At 47.3% G+C, this 24,292-nt stretch overlaps 1 protein-coding gene across 1 annotated transcript in view; it reads right to left on the bottom strand.

Moving 5' to 3' along the window:
* Positions 1-347: 347 nt before the first annotated feature.
* The window catches only part of marchf9 (membrane-associated ring finger (C3HC4) 9), a gene marked incomplete at both ends in the record, with an annotated part of 27,488 nt that continues 3,543 nt past the window's right edge, over positions 348-24,292 (bottom strand). The window contains 2 exons of the mRNA XM_084480266.1: positions 348-599; positions 1,911-2,066. Of these exons, the coding sequence (XP_084336392.1) occupies positions 348-599; positions 1,911-2,066 (408 nt within the window). The remainder of the gene's footprint in view (positions 600-1,910; positions 2,067-24,292) is intronic.

Genomic DNA, 24,292 nt, shown 5'->3' with positions numbered 1-24,292 from the left:
ACAGTGAGGATGTGTTCATACTAGAACCAACTGCACAGCACTAACCATCACTAGGTTAACCTATTCCCCGTACACACTAACCATCACTAGGTTAACCAATTCCCCGTAGACACTAACCATCACTAGGTTAACCTATTCCCCGTACACACTAACCATCACTAGGTTAACCAATTCCCCGTAGACACTAACCATCACTAGGTTAACCTATTCCCCGTGTACAACACAGATAGCTAGGATAATGTGCTACACAACTCAGTACTATAACCAAGTATGACATACAGTAAGTGCGTACATTAAGTTCCAGGACGTACAACATACAGTCAGTAGGAGGGGTGGCGATGCAGAGTCTAGGTGGACTCTGAAGAGGTGAGTCTTGAGTCTTTTGCTGAAGAGAGAGCCCACGTACCTATGCACACGATGTCCATGAAGCCGTACATGCCGTAGCAGATCTGGAAGAGCAGGTCCTGCCGCTGCCACTTGGCCGAGGGGCTGAGGGAGGACCAGATGAGCCAGGAGATGCTGGCGATGAGGAACAGCGAACCCAGGATGATGGCGGCGATCTGGACCTTCTCGATCACTGTCAGAGAGATGGCCTGCCACTGGGGACAGAGAGGACCTGATGAAGACCTGGCTCTGAGCTCCACGGACTGTGGTCTAGACACTGACCCGTTGGAATGAGCAACATCTGGCCACGCTTCCTGTGTCACACTTCGTAGGGGATTGTTTTTAGGGGCGTGTCTCAGGGCTGTGAGGGGCGTGTCTCAGGGCTGTGAGGGGTGTGTCTCAGGGCTGTGGGGGGCGTGTCTCAGGGCCGTGAGGGGCGTGTCTCAGGGCCGTGAGGGGCGTGTCTCAGGGCTGTGAGGGGCGTGTCTCAGGGCTGTGAGGGGTGTGTCTCAGGGCCGTGAGGGGCGTGTCTCAGGGCTGTGGGGGGCGTGTCTAACGGCCAGGCCCCTCGCCGCTCTGGGACTCAGGTTCGATGGTTGGATGGCTGGCTGTGGCACAGCGCTTGCGGCCCTGGGGCGTTTCCTGTTTGTGTCCTGTTCTGTTTCTGAACCGTCAGCACAGCGCCTCCCTGGCCCGTGGTGAGTTCAATTTGTGACAGTGTATATAAAATAGGAAAAACATGTGGACTATGCGTTGTTGTGTTGTTCACGTTGATGGCCATCTGTTGGGGCCCCCCGATGCCAACCCGGGTAGATTGTGTAACATTAAGGCTCAGTCCTGCCCACAGCGACCCGGGTTTGATTCCCGTGGTCCTTTGCTGCATGGCCTCCCCTCTCTCTGCTGTACCTTCTTCTTACTCTATCATAAAGCAACTCAAAAATAAAGCTTTAAAAAAAACTTTAAAACGATTGGACATGGATTTGTTGTTGGAATGATTTCCCTTTAATAGCGTCTGCCAAACATCTGAGAGTGTGTTGGTCTACATCTGCGAGAGATCAATAGTTCAAACTGAATCGTTGCATGATACGCATCTGTGGAGCATGAATTGGTTAACTAGTTTCTCTTTATTCTCTCAGGGTGACCATCAGGTACCTGCAGGGGGTTAACTAGTCTCTCTTTACTCTCTCAGGGTGACCCCCCCGTTACCTGCAGGGGGTTAACTAGTCTCTCTTTACTCTCTCAGGGTGACCCCCCCGGTACCTGCAGGGGGTTAACTAGTCTCTCTTTACTCTCTCAGGGTGACCCCCCCGTTACCTGCAGGGGGTTAACTAGTCTCTCTTTACTCTCTCAGGGTGACCCCCCCGGTACCTGCAGGGGGTTAACTAGTCTCTCTTTACTCTCTCAGGGTGACCCCCCCGGTACCTGCAGGGGGTTAACTAGTCTCTCTTTACTCTCTCAGGGTGACCCCCCCGGTACCTGCAGGGGGTTAACTAGTCTCTCTTTACTCTCTCAGGGTGACCCGTTACCTGCAGGGGGTTCTTGGTGCTGATGGCCAGGACCTGGTACTTGAAGTAGCAGAGCTCACAGCTCCAGGAGCCCCTCTCGGAGATCCAGCGGATGAGGCAGGGCTGGTGGGTGCAGCGCACCGAGCCGTCGCAGCGGCACGGGCTCAGCAGCTCCCCCTGTAGGGGCAGAGAGGGTACCACACCGTCAGGAAGAACACCCAACACCAGCCTGTTACATCATTCATAGTCCTTCTTATAGACAATATAGTTAGTCCCAATGTTTATGGTTTTAGTTTTGTTTAAGATAGTAGAGAAAATGTACAGCTAATAATCTCCTGTGAGGCTGGCTAGTGTTGGTTATGGTAGGTGTAGCAGTAGGGTTATGGTAGGTGTAGCAGTAGGGTTATGGTAGGTGTAGCAGTAGGGTTATGGTAGGTGTAGCAGTAGGGTTATGGTAGGTGTAGCAGTAGGGTTATGGTAGGTGTAGCAGTAGGGTTATGGTAGGTGTAGCAGTAGGGTTATGGTAGGTGTAGCAGTAGGGTTATGGTAGGTGTAGCAGTAGGGTTATGGTAGGTGTAGCAGTAGGGTTATGGTAGGTGTAGCAGTAGGGTTATGGTAGGTGTAGCAGTAGGGTTATGGTAGGTGTAGCAGTAGGGTTATGGTAGGTGTAGCAGTAGGGTTATGGTAGGTATAGCAGTAGGGTTATGGTGGGTGTAGCAGTAGTAGGGTTATGGTAGATGTAGCAGTAGGGTTATGGTAGGTGTAGCAGTAGGGTTATGGTATGTGTAGCAGTAGGGTTATGGTAGGTGTAGCAGTAGGGTTATGGTGGGTGTAGCAGTAGTAGGGTTATGGTAGGTGTAGCAGTAGGGTTATGGTAGGTGTAGCAGTAGGGTTATGGTAGGTGTAGCAGTAGGGTTATGGTAGATGTAGCAGCAGGGTTATGGTAGGTGTAGCAGTAGGGTTATGGTAGGTGTAGCAGTAGGGTTATGGTAGGTGTAGCAGTAGGGTTATGGTAGGTGTAGCAGTAGGGTTATGGTAGATGTAGCAGTAGGGTTATGGTAGGTGTAGCAGTAGGGTTATGGTAGGTGTAGCAGTAGGGTTATGGTAGGTGTAGCAGTAGGGTTATGGTGGGTGTAGCAGTAGTAGGGTTATGGTAGGTGTAGCAGTAGGGTTATGGTAGGTGTAGCAGTAGGGTTATGGTAGGTGTAGCAGTAGGGTTATGGTAGGTGTAGCAGTAGGCTTATGGTAGGTGTAGCAGTAGGGTTATGGTAGGTGTAGCAGTAGGGTTATGGTAGGTGTAGCAGTAGGGTTATGGTAGGTGTAGCAGTAGGGTTATGGTAGATGTAGCAGCAGGGTTATGGTAGGTGTAGCAGTAGGGTTATGGTAGGTGTAGCAGTAGGGTTATGGTAGGTGTAGCAGTAGGGTTATGGTAGGTGTAGCAGTAGGGTTATGGTAGGTGTAGCAGTAGGGTTATGGTAGGTGTAGCAGTAGGGTTATGGTAGGTGTAGCAGCAGTAGGGTTATGGTAGGTGTAGCAGTAGGGTTATGGTAGGTGTAGCAGCAGTAGGATTATGGTAGGTGTAGCAGTAGGGTTATGGTAGGTGTAGCAGTAGGGTTATGGTAGGTGTAGCAGTAGGGTTATGGTAGGTGTAGCAGTAGGGTTATAGTAGGTTCAGCAGTAGGGTTATAGTAGGTGCAGCAGTAGGGTTATGGTAGGTGTAGCAGTAGGGTTATGGTAGGTGTAGCAGTAGGGTTATGGTAGGTGCAGCAGTAGGGTTATGGTAGGTGTAGCAGTAGGGTTATGGTAGGTGTAGCAGTGGGGTTATGGTAGGTGTAGCAGCAGTAGGGTTAAGGTAGGTGTAGCAGTAGGGTTATGGTAGATGTAGCAGTAGGGTTATGGTAGGTGTAGCAGCAGTAGGGTTATGGTAGGTGTAGCAGTAGGGTTATGGTAGGTGTAGCAGTAGGGTTATGGTAGGTGTAGCAGTAGGGTTATGGTAGGTGTAGCAGTAGGGTTATGGTAGGTGTAGCAGTAGGGTTATGGTAGGTGTAGCAGTAGGGTTATGGTAGGTGTAGCAGTAGGGTTATGGTAGGTGTAGCAGTAGGGTTATGGTAGGTGTAGCAGTAGGGTTATGGTAGGTGCAGCAGTAGGGTTATGGTAGGTGCAGCAGTAGGGTTATGGTAGGTGTAGCAGTAGGGTTATGGTAGGTGTAGCAGTAGGCTTATGGTAGGTGTAGCAGTAGGGTTATGGTAGGTGTAGCAGTAGGGTTATGGTAGGTGTAGCAGTAGGGTTATGGTAGGTGTAGCAGTAGGGTTACGGTAGGTGTAGCAGTAGGGTTACGGTAGGTGTAGCAGTAGGGTTATGGTAGGTGTAGCAGTAGGGTTACGGTAGGTGTAGCAGTAGGGTTATGGTAGGTGCAGCAGTAGGGTTATGGTAGGTGTAGCAGTAGGGTTATGGTAGGTGTAGCAGTAGGGTTATGGTAGGTGTAGCAGTAGGGTTATGGTAGATGTAGCAGCAGTAGGGTTATAGTAGGTGCAGCAGTAGGGTTATGGTAGGTGTAGCAGTAGGGTTATGGTAGGTGTAGCAGTAGGGTTATGGTAGGTGTAGCAGTAGGGTTATGGTAGGTGTAGCAGTAGGGTTATGGTAGGTGTAGCAGTAGGGTTATGGTAGGTGTAGCAGTAGGCTTATGGTAGGTGTAGCAGTAGGGTTATGGTAGGTGTAGCAGTAGGGTTATGGTAGGTGTAGCAGTAGGGTTATGGTAGGTGTAGCAGTAGGGTTATGGTAGGTGTAGCAGTAGGGTTATGGTAGGTGTAGCAGTAGGGTTATGGTAGGTGTAGCAGTAGGGTTATGGTAGGTGTAGCAGTAGGGTTATGGTAGGTATAGCAGTAGGGTTATGGTGGGTGTAGCAGTAGTAGGGTTATGGTAGATGTAGCAGTAGGGTTATGGTAGGTGTAGCAGTAGGGTTATGGTATGTGTAGCAGTAGGGTTATGGTAGGTGTAGCAGTAGGGTTATGGTGGGTGTAGCAGTAGTAGGGTTATGGTAGGTGTAGCAGTAGGGTTATGGTAGGTGTAGCAGTAGGGTTATGGTAGGTGTAGCAGTAGGGTTATGGTAGATGTAGCAGCAGGGTTATGGTAGGTGTAGCAGTAGGGTTATGGTAGGTGTAGCAGTAGGGTTATGGTAGGTGTAGCAGTAGGGTTATGGTAGGTGTAGCAGTAGGGTTATGGTAGATGTAGCAGTAGGGTTATGGTAGGTGTAGCAGTAGGGTTATGGTAGGTGTAGCAGTAGGGTTATGGTAGGTGTAGCAGTAGGGTTATGGTGGGTGTAGCAGTAGTAGGGTTATGGTAGGTGTAGCAGTAGGGTTATGGTAGGTGTAGCAGTAGGGTTATGGTAGGTGTAGCAGTAGGGTTATGGTAGGTGTAGCAGTAGGCTTATGGTAGGTGTAGCAGTAGGGTTATGGTAGGTGTAGCAGTAGGGTTATGGTAGGTGTAGCAGTAGGGTTATGGTAGGTGTAGCAGTAGGGTTATGGTAGATGTAGCAGCAGGGTTATGGTAGGTGTAGCAGTAGGGTTATGGTAGGTGTAGCAGTAGGGTTATGGTAGGTGTAGCAGTAGGGTTATGGTAGGTGTAGCAGTAGGGTTATGGTAGGTGTAGCAGTAGGGTTATGGTAGGTGTAGCAGTAGGGTTATGGTAGGTGTAGCAGCAGTAGGGTTATGGTAGGTGTAGCAGTAGGGTTATGGTAGGTGTAGCAGCAGTAGGGTTATGGTAGGTGTAGCAGTAGGGTTATGGTAGGTGTAGCAGTAGGGTTATGGTAGGTGTAGCAGTAGGGTTATGGTAGGTGTAGCAGTAGGGTTATAGTAGGTGCAGCAGTAGGGTTATAGTAGGTGCAGCAGTAGGGTTATGGTAGGTGTAGCAGTAGGGTTATGGTAGGTGTAGCAGTAGGGTTATGGTAGGTGCAGCAGTAGGGTTATGGTAGGTGTAGCAGTAGGGTTATGGTAGGTGTAGCAGTGGGGTTATGGTAGGTGTAGCAGCAGTAGGGTTAAGGTAGGTGTAGCAGTAGGGTTATGGTAGATGTAGCAGTAGGGTTATGGTAGGTGTAGCAGCAGTAGGGTTATGGTAGGTGTAGCAGTAGGGTTATGGTAGGTGTAGCAGTAGGGTTATGGTAGGTGTAGCAGTAGGGTTATGGTAGGTGTAGCAGTAGGGTTATGGTAGGTGTAGCAGTAGGGTTATGGTAGGTGTAGCAGTAGGGTTATGGTAGGTGTAGCAGCAGTAGGGTTATGGTAGGTGTAGCAGTAGGGTTATGGTAGGTGTAGCAGTAGGGTTATGGTAGGTGCAGCAGTAGGGTTATGGTAGGTGCAGCAGTAGGGTTATGGTAGGTGTAGCAGTAGGGTTATGGTAGGTGTAGCAGTAGGCTTATGGTAGGTGTAGCAGTAGGGTTATGGTAGGTGTAGCAGTAGGGTTATGGTAGGTGTAGCAGTAGGGTTATGGTAGGTGTAGCAGTAGGGTTACGGTAGGTGTAGCAGTAGGGTTACGGTAGGTGTAGCAGTAGGGTTATGGTAGGTGTAGCAGTAGGGTTACGGTAGGTGTAGCAGTAGGGTTATGGTAGGTGCAGCAGTAGGGTTATGGTAGGTGTAGCAGTAGGGTTATGGTAGGTGTAGCAGTAGGGTTATGGTAGGTGTAGCAGTAGGGTTATGGTAGATGTAGCAGCAGTAGGGTTATAGTAGGTGCAGCAGTAGGGTTATGGTAGGTGTAGCAGTAGGGTTATGGTAGGTGTAGCAGTAGGGTTATGGTAGGTGTAGCAGTAGGGTTATGGTAGGTGTAGCAGTAGGGTTATGGTAGGTGTAGCAGTAGGGTTATGGTAGGTGTAGCAGTAGGGTTATGGTAGGTGTAGCAGTAGGCTTATGGTAGGTGTAGCAGTAGGGTTATGGTAGGTGCAGCAGTAGGGTTATGGTAGGTGTAGCAGTAGGGTTATGGTAGGTGTAGCAGTAGGGTTATGGTAGGTGTAGCAGTAGGGTTATGGTAGGTGTAGCAGTAGGGTTATGGTAGGTGTAGCAGTAGGGTTATGGTAGGTGTAGCAGTAGGGTTATGGTAGGTGTAGCAGCAGTAGGGTTATGGTAGGTGTAGCAGTAGGCTTATGGTAGGTGTAGCAGTAGGGTTATGGTAGGTGTAGCAGTAGGGTTATGGTAGGTGCAGCAGTAGGGTTATGGTAGGTGTAGCAGTAGGGTTATGGTAGGTGTAGCAGCAGTAGGGTTATGGTAGGTGTAGCAGTAGGGTTATGGTAGGTGTAGCAGTAGGGTTATGGTAGGTGTAGCAGTAGGGTTATGGTAGGTGTAGCAGTAGGGTTATGGTAGGTGTAGCAGTAGGGTTATGGTAGGTGTAGCAGCAGTAGGGTTATGGTAGGTGTAGCAGCAGTAGGGTTATGGTAGGTGTAGCAGTAGGTTATGGTAGGTGTAGCAGCAGTAGGGTTATGGTAGGTGTAGCAGTAGGGTTATGGTAGTTGTAGCAGTAGGGTTACGGTAGGTGTAGCAGTAGGGTTATGGTAGGTGTAGCAGTAGGGTTATGGTAGGTGTAGCAGTAGGGTTATGGTAGGTGTAGCAGCAGTAGGGTTATGGTAGGTGTAGCAGCAGTAGGGTTATAGTAAGTGCAGCAGTAGGGTTATAGTAGGTGCAGCAGTAGGGTTATGGTAGGTGTAGCAGTAGGGTTATGGTAGGTGTAGCAGTAGGGTTATGGTAGGTGTAGCAGTAGGGTTATGGTAGGTGTAGCAGTAGGGTTATGGTAGGTGTAGCAGTAGGGTTATGGTAGGTGTAGCAGTAGGGTTATGGTAGGTGTAGCAGTAGGGTTATGGTAGGTGTAGCAGTAGGGTTATGGTAGATGTAGCAGTAGGGTTATGGTAGGTGTAGCAGTAGGGTTATGGTAGGTGTAGCAGTAAGGTTACGGTAGGTGTAGCAGTAGGGTTATGGTAGGTGTAGCAGTAGGGTTATGGTAGGTGTAGCAGCAGTAGGGTTATGGTAGGTGCAGCAGTAGGGTTATGGTAGGTGTAGCAGTAGGGTTATGGTAGGTGTAGCAGTAGGGTTATGGTAGGTGTAGCAGTAGGGTTATGGTAGGTGTAGCAGTAGGGTTATGGTAGGTGTAGCAGTAGGGTTATGGTAGGTGTAGCAGTAGGGTTATGGTAGGTGCAGCAGTAGGGTTATGGTAGGTGTAGCAGTAGGGTTATGGTAGGTGCAGCAGTAGGGTTATGGTAGGTGTAGCAGCAGTAGGGTTATGGTAGGTGTAGCAGTAGGGTTATGGTAGGTGTAGCAGCAGTAGGGTTATGGTAGGTGTAGCAGTCGGGTTATGGTAGGTGTAGCAGCAGTAGGGTTATGGTAGGTGTAGCAGTAGGGTTATGGTAGGTGTAGCAGTCGGGTTATGGTAGGTGTAGCAGCAGTAGGGTTATGGTAGGTGTAGCAGTAGGGTTATGGTAGGTGTAGCAGTAGGGTTATGGTAGGTGTAGCAGTAGGGTTATGGTAGGTGTAGCAGTAGGGTTATGGTAGGTGTAGCAGTAGGGTTATGGTAGGTGTAGCAGTAGGGTTATGGTAGGTGTAGCAGTAGGGTTATGGTAGGTGTAGCAGTAGGGTTATGGTAGGTGTAGCAGCAGTAGGGTTATGGTAGGTGTAGCAGTAGGGTTATGGTAGGTGTAGCAGCAGGGTTATGGTAGGTGTAGCAGTAGGGTTATGGTAGGTGCAGCAGTAGGGTTATGGTAGGTGCAGCAGTAGGGTTATGGTAGGTGTAGCAGTAGGGTTATGGTAGGTGTAGCAGTAGGGTTATGGTAGGTGCAGCAGTAGGGTTATGGTAGGTGCAGCAGTAGGGTTATGGTAGGTGTAGCAGTAGGGTTATGGTAGGTGTAGCAGTAGGGTTATGGTAGGTGTAGCAGTAGGGTTATGGTAGGTGTAGCAGTAGGGTTATGGTAGGTGTAGCAGTAGGGTTATGGTAGGTGTAGCAGTAGGGTTATGGTAGGTGTAGCAGTAGGGTTATGGTAGGTGTAGCAGTAGGGTTATGGTAGGTGTAGCAGCAGTAGGGTTATGGTAGGTGTAGCAGCAGTAGGGTTATGGTAGGTGTAGCAGTAGGGTTATGGTAGGTGTAGCAGTAGGGTTATGGTAGGTGTAGCAGCAGTAGGGTTATGGTAGGTGTAGCAGTAGGGTTATGGTAGGTGTAGCAGTAGGGTTATGGTAGGTGTAGCAGTAGGGTTATGGTAGGTGTAGCAGCAGTAGGGTTATGGTAGGTGTAGCAGTAGGGTTATGGTAGGTGTAGCAGTAGGGTTATGGTAGATGTAGCAGTAGGGTTATGGTAGGTGTAGCAGCAGTAGGGTTATGGTAGGTGTAGCAGTAGGGTTATGGTAGGTGTAGCAGTAGGGTTATGGTAGGTGTAGCAGTAGGGTTATGGTAGGTGTAGCAGTAGGGTTATGGTAGGTGTAGCAGTAGGGTTATGGTAGATGTAGCAGTAGGGTTATGGTAGGTGTAGCAGTAGGGTTATGGTAGGTGTAGCAGTAGGGTTATGGTAGGTATAGCAGTAGGGTTATGGTAGGTGCAGCAGTAGGGTTATGGTAGGTATAGCAGTAGGGTTATGGTAGGTGTAGCAGTAGGGTTATGGTAGGTGTAGCAGTAGGGTTATGGTAGGTGTAGCAGTAGGGTTATGGTAGATGTAGCAGTAGGGTTATGGTAGGTGTAGCAGCAGTAGGGTTATGGTAGGTGTAGCAGTAGGGTTATGGTAGGTGTAGCAGCAGTAGGGTTATGGTAGGTGTAGCAGTAGGGTTATGGTAGGTGTAGCAGTAGGGTTATGGTAGGTGTAGCAGTAGGGTTATGGTAGGTGTAGCAGCAGTAGGGTTATGGTAGGTGTAGCAGTAGGGTTATGGTAGGTGTAGCAGCAGTAGGGTTATGGTAGGTGTAGCAGCAGTAGGGTTATGGTAGGTGTAGCAGTAGGGTTATGGTAGGTGTAGCAGTGGGGTTATGGTAGGTGTAGCAGCAGTAGGGTTATGGTAGGTGTAGCAGTAGGGTTATGGTAGGTGTAGCAGTAGGGTTATGGTAGGTGTAGCAGTAGGGTTATGGTAGGTGTAGCAGTAGAGTTATGGTAGGTGTAGCAGTAGGGTTATGGTAGGTGTAGCAGCAGTAGGGTTATGGTAGGTGTAGCAGTAGGGTTATGGTAGGTGTAGCAGTAGGGTTATGGTAGATGTAGCAGTAGGCTTATGGTAGGTGTAGCAGTAGGGTTATGGTAGGTGTAGCAGTAGGGTTATGGTAGGTGTAGCAGTAGGGTTATGGTAGGTGTAGCAGTAGGGTTATGGTAGGTGTAGCAGTAGGGTTATGGTAGGTGTAGCAGTAGGGTTATGGTAGGTGTAGCAGTAGGGTTATGGTAGGTGTAGCAGCAGTAGGGTTATGGTAGGTGTAGCAGTAGGGTTATGGTAGGTGTAGCAGTAGGGTTACGGTAGGTGTAGCAGTAGGGTTATGGTAGGTGTAGCAGCAGTAGGGTTATGGTAGGTGTAGCAGTAGGGTTATGGTAGGTGTAGCAGTAGGGTTATGGTAGGTGTAGCAGTAGGGTTATGGTAGGTGTAGCAGCAGTAGGGTTATGGTAGGTGTAGCAGTAGGGTTATGGTAGGTGTAGCAGTAGGGTTATGGTAGGTGTAGCAGTAGGGTTATGGTAGGTGTAGCAGTAGGGTTATGGTAGGTGTAGCAGCAGTAGGGTTATGGTAGGTGTAGCAGTAGGGTTATGGTAGGTGTAGCAGTAGGGTTATGGTAGGTGTAGCAGTAGGGTTACGGTAGGTGTAGCAGTAGGGTTATGGTAGGTGTAGCAGCAGTAGGGTTATGGTAGGTGTAGCAGTAGGGTTATGCTAGGTGTAGCAGTAGGGTTACGGTAGGTGTAGCAGTGGGGTTATGGTAGGTGTAGCAGCAGTAGGGTTATGGTAGGTGTAGCAGTAGGGTTATGGTAGGTGTAGCAGTAGGGTTATGGTAGGTGTAGCAGTAGGGTTATGGTAGGTGTAGCAGTAGGGTTATGGTAGGTGTAGCAGTAGGGTTATGGTAGGTGTAGCAGCAGTAGGGTTATGGTAGGTGTAGCAGTAGGGTTATGGTAGGTGTAGCAGTAGGGTTATGGTAGATGTAGCAGTAGGCTTATGGTAGGTGTAGCAGTAGGGTTATGGTAGGTGTAGCAGTAGGGTTATGGTAGGTATAGCAGTAGGGTTATGGTAGGTGTAGCAGTAGGGTTATGGTAGGTGTAGCAGTAGGGTTATGGTAGGTGTAGCAGTAGGGTTATGGTAGGTGTAGCAGTAGGGTTATGGTAGGTGTAGCAGTAGGGTTATGGTAGGTGTAGCAGTAGGGTTATGGTAGGTGTAGCAGTAGGGTTATGGTAGGTGTAGCAGCAGTAGGGTTATGGTAGGTGTAGCAGTAGGGTTATGGTAGGTGTAGCAGTAGGGTTACGGTAGGTGTAGCAGTAGGGTTATGGTAGGTGTAGCAGCAGTAGGGTTACGGTAGGTGTAGCAGTAGGGTTATGGTAGGTGTAGCAGTAGGGTTATGGTAGGTGTAGCAGTAGGGTTATGGTAGGTGTAGCAGCAGTAGGGTTATGGTAGGTGTAGCAGTAGGGTTATGGTAGGTGTAGCAGTAGGGTTATGGTAGGTGTAGCAGTAGGGTTATGGTAGGTGTAGCAGTAGGGTTATGGTAGGTGTAGCAGCAGTAGGGTTATGGTAGGTGTAGCAGTAGGGTTATGGTAGGTGTAGCAGTAGGGTTACGGTAGGTGTAGCAGTAGGGTTATGGTAGGTGTAGCAGCAGTAGGGTTATGGTAGGTGTAGCAGTAGGGTTATGGTAGGTGTAGCAGTAGGGTTACGGTAGGTGTAGCAGTAGGGTTATGGTAGGTGTAGCAGCAGTAGGGTTATGGTAGGTGTAGCAGTAGGGTTATGGTAGGTGTAGCAGTAGGGTTACGGTAGGTGTAGCAGTAGGGTTATGGTAGGTGTAGCAGTAGGGTTATGGTAGATGTAGCAGTAGGGTTATGGTAGGTGTAGCAGTAGGGTTATGGTAGGTGTAGCAGTAGGGTTATGGTAGGTGTAGCAGCAGTAGGGTTATGGTAGGTGTAGCAGTAGGCTTATGGTAGGTGTAGCAGTAGGGTTATGGTAGGTGTAGCAGTAGGGTTATGGTAGGTGCAGCAGTAGGGTTATGGTAGGTGTAGCAGTAGGGTTATGGTAGGTGTAGCAGCAGTAGGGTTATGGTAGGTGTAGCAGTAGGGTTATGGTAGGTGTAGCAGTAGGGTTATGGTAGGTGTAGCAGTAGGGTTATGGTAGGTGTAGCAGTAGGGTTATGGTAGGTGTAGCAGTAGGGTTATGGTAGGTGTAGCAGCAGTAGGGTTATGGTAGGTGTAGCAGCAGTAGGGTTATGGTAGGTGTAGCAGTAGGTTATGGTAGGTGTAGCAGCAGTAGGGTTATGGTAGGTGTAGCAGTAGGGTTATGGTAGTTGTAGCAGTAGGGTTACGGTAGGTGTAGCAGTAGGGTTATGGTAGGTGTAGCAGTAGGGTTATGGTAGGTGTAGCAGTAGGGTTATGGTAGGTGTAGCAGCAGTAGGGTTATGGTAGGTGTAGCAGCAGTAGGGTTATAGTAAGTGCAGCAGTAGGGTTATAGTAGGTGCAGCAGTAGGGTTATGGTAGGTGTAGCAGTAGGGTTATGGTAGGTGTAGCAGTAGGGTTATGGTAGGTGTAGCAGTAGGGTTATGGTAGGTGTAGCAGTAGGGTTATGGTAGGTGTAGCAGTAGGGTTATGGTAGGTGTAGCAGTAGGGTTATGGTAGGTGTAGCAGTAGGGTTATGGTAGGTGTAGCAGTAGGGTTATGGTAGATGTAGCAGTAGGGTTATGGTAGGTGTAGCAGTAGGGTTATGGTAGGTGTAGCAGTAAGGTTACGGTAGGTGTAGCAGTAGGGTTATGGTAGGTGTAGCAGTAGGGTTATGGTAGGTGTAGCAGCAGTAGGGTTATGGTAGGTGCAGCAGTAGGGTTATGGTAGGTGTAGCAGTAGGGTTATGGTAGGTGTAGCAGTAGGGTTATGGTAGGTGTAGCAGTAGGGTTATGGTAGGTGTAGCAGTAGGGTTATGGTAGGTGTAGCAGTAGGGTTATGGTAGGTGTAGCAGTAGGGTTATGGTAGGTGCAGCAGTAGGGTTATGGTAGGTGTAGCAGTAGGGTTATGGTAGGTGCAGCAGTAGGGTTATGGTAGGTGTAGCAGCAGTAGGGTTATGGTAGGTGTAGCAGTAGGGTTATGGTAGGTGTAGCAGCAGTAGGGTTATGGTAGGTGTAGCAGTCGGGTTATGGTAGGTGTAGCAGCAGTAGGGTTATGGTAGGTGTAGCAGTAGGGTTATGGTAGGTGTAGCAGTCGGGTTATGGTAGGTGTAGCAGCAGTAGGGTTATGGTAGGTGTAGCAGTAGGGTTATGGTAGGTGTAGCAGTAGGGTTATGGTAGGTGTAGCAGTAGGGTTATGGTAGGTGTAGCAGTAGGGTTATGGTAGGTGTAGCAGTAGGGTTATGGTAGGTGTAGCAGTAGGGTTATGGTAGGTGTAGCAGTAGGGTTATGGTAGGTGTAGCAGTAGGGTTATGGTAGGTGTAGCAGCAGTAGGGTTATGGTAGGTGTAGCAGTAGGGTTATGGTAGGTGTAGCAGCAGGGTTATGGTAGGTGTAGCAGTAGGGTTATGGTAGGTGCAGCAGTAGGGTTATGGTAGGTGCAGCAGTAGGGTTATGGTAGGTGTAGCAGTAGGGTTATGGTAGGTGTAGCAGTAGGGTTATGGTAGGTGCAGCAGTAGGGTTATGGTAGGTGCAGCAGTAGGGTTATGGTAGGTGTAGCAGTAGGGTTATGGTAGGTGTAGCAGTAGGGTTATGGTAGGTGTAGCAGTAGGGTTATGGTAGGTGTAGCAGTAGGGTTATGGTAGGTGTAGCAGTAGGGTTATGGTAGGTGTAGCAGTAGGGTTATGGTAGGTGTAGCAGTAGGGTTATGGTAGGTGTAGCAGTAGGGTTATGGTAGGTGTAGCAGCAGTAGGGTTATGGTAGGTGTAGCAGCAGTAGGGTTATGGTAGGTGTAGCAGTAGGGTTATGGTAGGTGTAGCAGTAGGGTTATGGTAGGTGTAGCAGCAGTAGGGTTATGGTAGGTGTAGCAGTAGGGTTATGGTAGGTGTAGCAGTAGGGTTATGGTAGGTGTAGCAGTAGGGTTATGGTAGGTGTAGCAGCAGTAGGGTTATGGTAGGTGTAGCAGTAGGGTTATGGTAGGTGTAGCAGTAGGGTTATGGTAGATGTAGCAGTAGGGTTATGGTAGGTGTAGCAGCAGTAGGGTTATGGTAGGTGTAGCAGTAGGGTTATGGTAGGTGTAGCAGTAGGGTTATGGTAGGTGTAGCAGTAGGGTTATGGTAGGTGTAGCAGTAGGGTTATGGTAGGTGTAGCAGTAGGGTTATGGTAGATGTAGCAGTAGGGTTATGGTAGGTGTAGCAGTAGGGTTATGGTAGGTGTAGCAGTAGGGTTATGGTAGGTATAGCAGTAGGGTTATGGTAGGTGCAGCAGTAGGGTTATGGTAGGTATAGCAGTAGGGTTATGGTAGGTGTAGCAGTAGGGTTATGGTAGGTGTAGCAGTAGGGTTATGGTAGGTGTAGCAGTAGGGTTATGGTAGATGTAGCAGTAGGGTTATGGTAGGTGTAGCAGCAGTAGGGTTATGGTAGGTGTAGCAGTAGGGTTATGGTAGGTGTAGCAGCAGTAGGGTTATGGTAGGTGTAGCAGTAGGGTTATGGTAGGTGTAGCAGTAGGGTTATGGTAGGTGTAGCAGTAGGGTTATGGTAGGTGTAGCAGCAGTAGGGTTATGGTAGGTGTAGCAGTAGGGTTATGGTAGGTGTAGCAGCAGTAGGGTTATGGTAGGTGTAGCAGCAGTAGGGTTATGGTAGGTGTAGCAGTAGGGTTATGGTAGGTGTAGCAGTGGGGTTATGGTAGGTGTAGCAGCAGTAGGGTTATGGTAGGTGTAGCAGTAGGGTTATGGTAGGTGTAGCAGTAGGGTTATGGTAGGTGTAGCAGTAGGGTTATGGTAGGTGTAGCAGTAGGGTTATGGTAGGTGTAGCAGTAGGGTTATGGTAGGTGTAGCAGCAGTAGGGTTATGGTAGGTGTAGCAGTAGGGTTATGGTAGGTGTAGCAGTAGGGTTATGGTAGATGTAGCAGTAGGCTTATGGTAGGTGTAGCAGTAGGGTTATGGTAGGTGTAGCAGTAGGGTTATGGTAGGTGTAGCAGTAGGGTTATGGTAGGTGTAGCAGTAGGGTTATGGTAGGTGTAGCAGTAGGGTTATGGTAGGTGTAGCAGTAGGGTTATGGTAGGTGTAGCAGTAGGGTTATGGTAGGTGTAGCAGCAGTAGGGTTATGGTAGGTGTAGCAGTAGGGTTATGGTAGGTGTAGCAGTAGGGTTACGGTAGGTGTAGCAGTAGGGTTATGGTAGGTGTAGCAGCAGTAGGGTTATGGTAGGTGTAGCAGTAGGGTTATGGTAGGTGTAGCAGTAGGGTTATGGTAGGTGTAGCAGTAGGGTTATGGTAGGTGTAGCAGCAGTAGGGTTATGGTAGGTGTAGCAGTAGGGTTATGGTAGGTGTAGCAGTAGGGTTATGGTAGGTGTAGCAGTAGGGTTATGGTAGGTGTAGCAGTAGGGTTATGGTAGGTGTAGCAGCAGTAGGGTTATGGTAGGTGTAGCAGTAGGGTTATGGTAGGTGTAGCAGTAGGGTTATGGTAGGTGTAGCAGTAGGGTTACGGTAGGTGTAGCAGTAGGGTTATGGTAGGTGTAGCAGCAGTAGGGTTATGGTAGGTGTAGCAGTAGGGTTATGCTAGGTGTAGCAGTAGGGTTACGGTAGGTGTAGCAGTGGGGTTATGGTAGGTGTAGCAGCAGTAGGGTTATGGTAGGTGTAGCAGTAGGGTTATGGTAGGTGTAGCAGTAGGGTTATGGTAGGTGTAGCAGTAGGGTTATGGTAGGTGTAGCAGTAGGGTTATGGTAGGTGTAGCAGTAGGGTTATGGTAGGTGTAGCAGCAGTAGGGTTATGGTAGGTGTAGCAGTAGGGTTATGGTAGGTGTAGCAGTAGGGTTATGGTAGATGTAGCAGTAGGCTTATGGTAGGTGTAGCAGTAGGGTTATGGTAGGTGTAGCAGTAGGGTTATGGTAGGTATAGCAGTAGGGTTATGGTAGGTGTAGCAGTAGGGTTATGGTAGGTGTAGCAGTAGGGTTATGGTAGGTGTAGCAGTAGGGTTATGGTAGGTGTAGCAGTAGGGTTATGGTAGGTGTAGCAGTAGGGTTATGGTAGGTGTAGCAGTAGGGTTATGGTAGGTGTAGCAGTAGGGTTATGGTAGGTGTAGCAGCAGTAGGGTTATGGTAGGTGTAGCAGTAGGGTTATGGTAGGTGTAGCAGTAGGGTTACGGTAGGTGTAGCAGTAGGGTTATGGTAGGTGTAGCAGCAGTAGGGTTACGGTAGGTGTAGCAGTAGGGTTATGGTAGGTGTAGCAGTAGGGTTATGGTAGGTGTAGCAGTAGGGTTATGGTAGGTGTAGCAGCAGTAGGGTTATGGTAGGTGTAGCAGTAGGGTTATGGTAGGTGTAGCAGTAGGGTTATGGTAGGTGTAGCAGTAGGGTTATGGTAGGTGTAGCAGTAGGGTTATGGTAGGTGTAGCAGCAGTAGGGTTATGGTAGGTGTAGCAGTAGGGTTATGGTAGGTGTAGCAGTAGGGTTACGGTAGGTGTAGCAGTAGGGTTATGGTAGGTGTAGCAGCAGTAGGGTTATGGTAGGTGTAGCAGTAGGGTTATGGTAGGTGTAGCAGTAGGGTTACGGTAGGTGTAGCAGTAGGGTTATGGTAGGTGTAGCAGCAGTAGGGTTATGGTAGGTGTAGCAGTAGGGTTATGGTAGGTGTAGCAGTAGGGTTACGGTAGGTGTAGCAGTAGGGTTATGGTAGGTGTAGCAGTAGGGTTATGGTAGATGTAGCAGTAGGGTTATGGTAGGTGTAGCAGCAGTGGGGTTATGGTAGGTGTAGCAGTAGGGTTATGGTAGGTGTAGCAGCAGTAGGGTTATGGTAGGTGTAGCAGTAGGGTTATGGTAGGTGTAGCAGCAGTAGGGTTATGGTAGGTGTAGCAGTAGGGTTATGGTAGGTGTAGCAGCAGTAGGGTTATGGTAGGTGCAGCAGTAGGGTTATGGTAGGTGTAGCAGTAGGGTTATGGTAGGTGTAGCAGTAGGGTTATGGTAGGTGTAGCAGTAGGGTTATGGTAGGTGTAGCAGTAGGGTTATGGTAGGTGTAGCAGTAGGGTTATGGTAGGTGTAGCAGTAGGCTTATGGTAGGTGTAGCAGTAGGGTTATGGTAGGTGTAGCAGCAGTAGGGTTATGGTAGGTGTAGCAGTAGGGTTATGGTAGGTGTAGCAGTAGGGTTATGGTAGGTGTAGCAGTAGGGTTATGGTAGGTGTAGCAGTAGGGTTATGGTAGGTGTAGCAGTAGGGTTATGGTAGGTGTAGCAGCAGTAGGGTTATGGTAGGTGTAGCAGTAGGGTTATGGTAGGTGTAGCAGTAGGGTTATGGTAGGTGTAGCAGTAGGGTTATGGTAGTTGTAGCAGTAGGGTTACGGTAGGTGTAGCAGTAGGGTTATGGTAGGTGTAGCAGTAGGGTTATGGTAGGTGTAGCAGTAGGGTTATGGTAGGTGCAGCAGTAGGGTTATGGTAGGTGTAGCAGTAGGGTTATGGTAGGTGTAGCAGTAGGGTTATGGTAGGTGTAGCAGTAGGGTTATGGTAGATGTAGCAGTAGGGTTATGGTAGGTGTAGCAGTAGGCTTATGGTAGGTGTAGCAGTAGGGTTATGGTAGGTGTAGCAGTAGGGTTATGGTAGGTGTAGCAGTAGGGTTATGGTAGGTGTAGCAGCAGTAGGGTTATGGTAGGTGTAGCAGTAGGCTTATGGTAGGTGTAGCAGTAGGGTTATGGTAGGTGTAGCAGTAGGGTTATGGTAGGTGTAGCAGTAGGGTTATGGTAGGTGTAGCAGCAGTAGGGTTATGGTAGGTGTAGCAGTAGGGTTATGGTAGGTGTAGCAGTAGGGTTATGGTAGGTGTAGCAGTAGGCTTATGGTAGGTGTAGCAGTAGGGTTATGGTAGGTGTAGCAGTAGGGTTATGGTAGGTGTAGCAGTAGGGTTATGGTAGGTGTAGCAGTAGGGTTATGGTAGGTGCAGCAGTAGGGTTATGGTAGGTGTAGCAGTAGGGTTATGGTAGGTGTAGCAGCAGTAGGGTTATGGTAGGTGTAGCAGTAGGGTTATGGTAGGTGTAGCAGTAGGGTTATGGTAGGTGTAGCAGTAGGGTTATGGTAGGTGTAGCAGTAGGGTTATGGTAGGTGTAGCAGTAGGGTTATGGTAGGTGTAGCAGTAGGGTTATGGTAGGTGTAGCAGTAGGGTTATGGTAGGTGTAGCAGTAGGGTTATGGTAGGTGTAGCAGCAGTAGGGTTATGGTAGGTGTAGCAGTAGGCTTATGGTAGGTGTAGCAGTAGGGTTATGGTAGGTGTAGCAGTAGGGTTATGGTAGGTGTAGCAGCAGTAGGGTTATGGTAGGTGTAGCAGTAGGGTTATGGTAGGTGTAGCAGTAGGGTTATGGTAGGTGTAGCAGTAGGCTTATGGTAGGTGTAGCAGTAGGGTTATGGTAGGTGTAGCAGTAGGGTTATGGTAGGTGTAGCAGTAGGGTTATGGTAGGTGTAGCAGTAGGGTTATGGTAGGTGTAGCAGTAGGGTTATGGTAGGTGTAGCAGCAGTAGGGTTATGGTAGGTGTAGCAGTAGGGTTATGGTAGGTGTAGCAGTAGGGTTATGGTAGGTGTAGCAGTAGGGTTATGGTAGGTGTAGCAGTAGGGTTATGGTAGGTGTAGCAGTAGGGTTATGGTAGGTGTAGCAGTAGGGTTACGGTAGGTGTAGCAGTAGGGTTATGGTAATATGGTGGTATATATGGTCCTAAAATGTATCCCTGTGGGACTCCAATGGTACTGTTTGCAAAGGAAGAGCATGCATCATTAATTCTGGTGCACTGCTTTCTTGAATTTAAATAAGACTCCATCCAAGTCAGAGCATTAGAGGAAAAATTAAACTTTGACAACTTTGACAACAGAACATTATGATTTACAGTGTCAAAAGCTTTTTTTAGATCAAGGAAAACAGCACCAACAACACCTCCATTATCAAGGCTGGATTTAATTTGCTCAATAAAATAGCAGTTTGCTGTCTCTGTTGAATGATATTTCCTAAAACCAAATTGCATAGAGTGCAATGGAAAATGGCCTTGATTTAGCTGGTCCATCAACTGGTCACACACTATCCTTTCAGATACTTTGGAGATAACAGGAAGTATACTTATAGGTCTGTAGTTGGTAACATCAGTGACATCACCAGCCTTAAGAACTTAAGAGTTATCACTGCTGACTTCCAGGCCATGGGAAAAAAGCTACGTTTAATAGACAGGTTGACCAGATGTGTAATTGGAGTGGAGAGGATGTTTTTATACTTCCTCACAAATGCACAATCCAAAACATCTTTAGCCTTAGAGTTCTTAAACTGGCCTATAGTTTTAACTATAGAGGGTTCATTCACTTCAGATATGTTAAAAATTGGGAGATTATCATTTGGTGGTGTAATGTTCTTCTGGGGCCAAATCCTTTCGCTAAATCTTGCACAGAATCAATAAAATAAGTATTAAATACAGAAGACATTTTAACTTTATCTTGAGTTAAGGTGCCCTGTACTTGTAGTTCAAACCCTTTATCTTTATTATTGTTATGATCCTTTTTTAGGACCATGTTCATGTTTTTCCAGGTTTGTCTGCTGTTTCCTTTGGAGTCATTGATAATATTGATAAAGAAATTTTCTTTAGACTTTCTCAATTCCCTTACAACTTTATTCTGTAATTGTTGAAAGGTTCTCCTATCGTGGGCTAACCCAAACTTAATTGCAGTTTTTAATGCATAATCTCTCTGCCTCATTAAGGCCCACACTTGTTCATTAAGCCAGGGCAAGTTTAGCTTTTTTTGGAGTAAGTGATATTTTTACTGAATTCACTTTAAACTTTGTTAATCATGGTCATTAAGCTCTCAGAAGCATCATCCAGGTTATCTGTGGAAAGGAACTCACTCCAGGAGAGTTGTCTGAATTGGCTTTCAAAGTCATTGATAAGCCTCTTTGGTATGATGTTAAATACCTTTTTACTTTCCTATTGATACTTAAATCTTTGTTTTGTTAGTTTCCTTGATATTAGTGTCAAATTGTGATCTGATAACCCAGTCAGAAAATGTAATGTTTGAATTATTCTCTCTACCTTGTTACTAAATATTAGATCAATCTGGGTTTGCGATGATGGGGTGATTCTGGTGGGGCCTTGTATTAATTGTGTAAGATCAAATTGGTTTGTAATGTCTTTGAGTTTTTTCCTTTTTGATTTCTCCATCCAGTTTATGTTGAAATCAATCATCAATAGCCCACCTCCTCTGCCAGTCTTTCTATCTTTTCTAAAAATATTATAACCAGGTACAATATATGCCGTGTCAGGTGATGTGTCCATCAGCCATGATTCTGATAAACAGAGAAAATCCAGATTTGAGTCCATGAGCAGTTTTTCGAGTTGATCCGTTTTTGAAGCGATGCGTCGGATGTTTAAAGTAGTAGTCCCTTGGGCTTTGCGTGAGGGTCCCATAGAACTTTTGCATGGTTGGTTGTTTGAAGAAACAGAAAGTTGCGCTGTTTGTGATTGGGAATTTTAGGATTAGGCCACCTTTTTTATGGCCTAATCTCCCTCCCTGTTCACTGTCTTCCATTTACCAACTTAGTTTGAGCTGTTACAGAGCGGAGGTTCTTTCTTTTTGGGAGTGGGCGGGGGGAGCAAGACCTGGGGGTGGGTGGGTTTGGGGTGGGGTGAATGATTGTGGTTGAATGTTGTCTTTTGTTGTTGTTGTTGTTGTCTTAAATGTATTTCTGTTTGTTTGTTGTGTATAATTCTACAAAATAAAAAAAAATTGATCACAAAAAAAAGAATGTGATTGGGAATTTTACTACACATGGTGGACATAGCCGGGAGCACTCCAGTCACATTTGTCGGTGTTACAGACAGTTTCGAAGACGGTGGATTAGTGTCACTTCGCTGGGGCAACTCAAAGATACCCCTAGGATCAACAGTACCTTGTCTGATGGGTGCAATAGTGCACTGTGGGTCACCATTGCAGCTGGAGTTAGGCCCAGGGTTTTGGCCAGCCAGCAGGAGTATGATAACGAGGTAGCTGACTGATCTCCTTAGCTGTTTAGATGGCCTTTCTCTCTCCGTGGATCGGAGCCGCTTTATAGGAGCAGTCGCTTTTCCGTAGTTCAGTATCGTGGAGTAGGAGATAAACTGACTCCCAGGATCACAGGTAAAAATTCTAATGGAACTGCAGAACTGGCACTCTCTGGTGACTTCCAGTTTCTGAACTGACATCTCTGTCCATGCATCCCACTTTTCTCAGGGTGTCATTTTTTGTCACGTAATTTGAGAGTCACATTCAAAAGGGGGGCTAAGATAATACACTCAGCTGAATATTGCATTTTTAAAGTTCACTTAACTGTTCCAAAAATCTGTTCAAAAAGATGATGATGTCACTGCCAGAGGTCCTGCTTTACGGCAAGTTCTGAGTCACTTTGGCACTGCATATATAATATATATATATTATATATATACATATAATATATAACAATTAACTTTGACGGAAAGTCCTTCCTAAGATAATGTTTCTGATTGTGCTTCAGATGCTGATTGGTCCGTCCCTGACCAATCAGCATTCATTAGCAGAATGCTAGCGTGTACGGCCAACAACGGCCCAAACTGTAAGAAATCGAAAGGACATAAGTACTCATTCATTCGACTTTTGAACTATAATCTATATTGAACTTGCAGAATCTACAATACAATCTGCGATATTTCAATGACAAGCAGGTGAAGGAGATCCATTTAGCCGTCTAGCCCCATAGACCCCCGTTCAATCTGCACTATTCTATCACCCCCAGTGGAATTCTAATGGAACTGCAACCAAGTGTGATACAATGGGGCTCAATAGAGAGTACCAAGGCTCTCTGTGGACGGCTCTGGTGGTGCTCCCCATCCACGGTACTGTGGCTAACAGCTACAACAAGCTAACAGCTACACTATAGTGAGTGGTGCTCCCCATCCACTATACTGTGGCTAACAGCTACAACAAGCTAACAGCTACACTATAGTGAGTGGTGCTCCCCATCCACTGTACTGTGGCTAACAGCTACAACAAGCTAACAGCTACACTATAGTGAGTGGTGCTCCCCATCCACTGTACTGTGGCTAACAGCTACAACAAGCTAACAGCTACACTATAGTGAGTGGTGCTCCCCATCCACTGTACTGTGGCTAACAGCTACAACAAGCTAACAGCTACACTATAGTGAGTGGTGCTCCCCATCCACTGTACTGTGGCTAACAGCTACAACAAGCTAACAGCTACACTATAGTGAGTGGTGCTCCCCATCCACTGTACTGTGGCTAACAGCTACAACAAGCTAACAGCTACACTATAGTGAGTGGTGCTCCCCATCCACTGTACTGTGGCTAACAGCTACAACAAGCTAACAGCTACACTATAGTGAGTGGTGCTCCCCATCCACTGTACTGTGGCTAACAGCTACAACAAGCTAACAGCTACACTATAGTGAGTGGTGCTCCCCATCCACTGTACTGTGGCTAACAGCTACAACAAGCTAACAGCTACACTATAGTGAGTGGTGCTCCCCATCCACTGTACTGTGGCTAACAGCTACAACAAGCTAACAGCTACACTATAGTGAGTGGTGCTCCCCATCCACTGTACTGTGGCTAACAGCTACAACAAGCTAACAGCTACACTATAGTGAGTGGTGCTCCCCATCCACTGTACTGTGGCTAACAGCTACAACAAGCTAACAGCTACACCCTCTGTACTGTGGCTGTACTGTACAGCGACAGGGATCTGAGAAGGATGGATTGATACCATGAGTTGCTTGACCAGTACCCATGTGTCCTGACAGCTGCGGTGAACCAGTGAACCTTTCTTCTAGTCCTGCTCTGTGGTCTCCTTCCCCCTCCTCACGCTGACAAGAAGACTCTTCCTTTGTCACGTGTCTCAAATTTGACAAATAACTAGAAACACTTGTCCATTGACATTACGAAGAGGACACAGAGTGGGTCAGAGGTCAAAGAGCAACAGAACGAAAATATGAAAGCCTAACACTTTTCAAGTGTCAAGCTGGGGTCCAACAGTCCTGTGAGTGAGTGGGTGAGTAGGTGAGAGAGAGTGTGAGAGAGTGAGGGCGAGTGAGAGAGCAAACACACTCTCTCATTTGTTTGTTGTTGATTAATTGACCTTTCTCTTTGTTTAGATGTATATCTACTTTACTATCACACATGCTTCACACGATGTACCCTGCGCGGCCCTGGTCTGAGCCTGCTTCTCCAGCCTCTGTCTCTCCTCTCTTTCTATGATTTTCGGTCCCTTCATGTGTTCTGACGTTTGTCCTCTGTGGTGCCTTCTGTATTGTTTACTGTCCATTGCCGCTGTCCGGTTTGGTACTACCCTGGTCTGGGCTGTCTGTTGTGCTAGGACTTTCCTGTTAATTAGGGTGACCAGACGTCCCTGGTTTCCGGGGACAGTCCCCGTTTTCAGTGACCTGTCCCCGGCCACTGCCGTCCCCGGAAATGTCCCCGGTTTTCACTGTGACTGAAAGATCAGAAATTGGAATAAAGGAAAAAATGAAAAGTGGTTGCGCACCGTATCCGTCCGTCAATCTCGTCCGCAATAATATTCCTTTGCAATTTTGGATAAATAGAGTGAGAGAAACTGCTTTGAGAACGGTAAGGGCAGTGTCCCCGTTTTAGTTTTTCTATGACAAAAACAGGAGGTTTTTACACCGCTGAACCGAAAATGTCTCCGGATTTTGTCTCAGAAATCTGGTCACCTTACTGTTAATGTACATTGATGGTAGTGGTGTCCACAATTTTCAGCTAATATGCTTAATAAATACACAATACATACATGATTATATCAATTCACAATAACAATATAATCAGTAGCTTCTGGTGCATTGTCTATGGAGTGGTCTAGCTGTTAGCTACCAGTTAGCCTCTTGATCACAGCACTGAAAACAGTGCCAGAATATTGGTTTGTTTGTAGAAAAACTACAATCTTGTGTTGTTAATGGCACTCGTTTTGAATTAGCGACTATTCGGAACACATTAGACATCTTTGGAAAGAGATTAAATGTGTATTCACATGAACAGGAGCTGGGCTACTGGAACTCTGCAAGTGTCGAAGAGGGAGAGGCTAATGGAAAGCAAAAGCTTACCCAGCCAACTGCCCTTCTAGATGAACAATTAGGACTTTGGACCTAAATAACTAGTCTG

Source organism: Micromesistius poutassou (genome assembly GCF_964030765.1).
Source record: "Micromesistius poutassou genome assembly, chromosome: 15".
In the NCBI taxonomy this organism is placed as follows: domain Eukaryota; kingdom Metazoa; phylum Chordata; class Actinopteri; order Gadiformes; family Gadidae; genus Micromesistius; species Micromesistius poutassou.
This window is presented reverse-complemented; position numbering and strand designations above follow the sequence as displayed.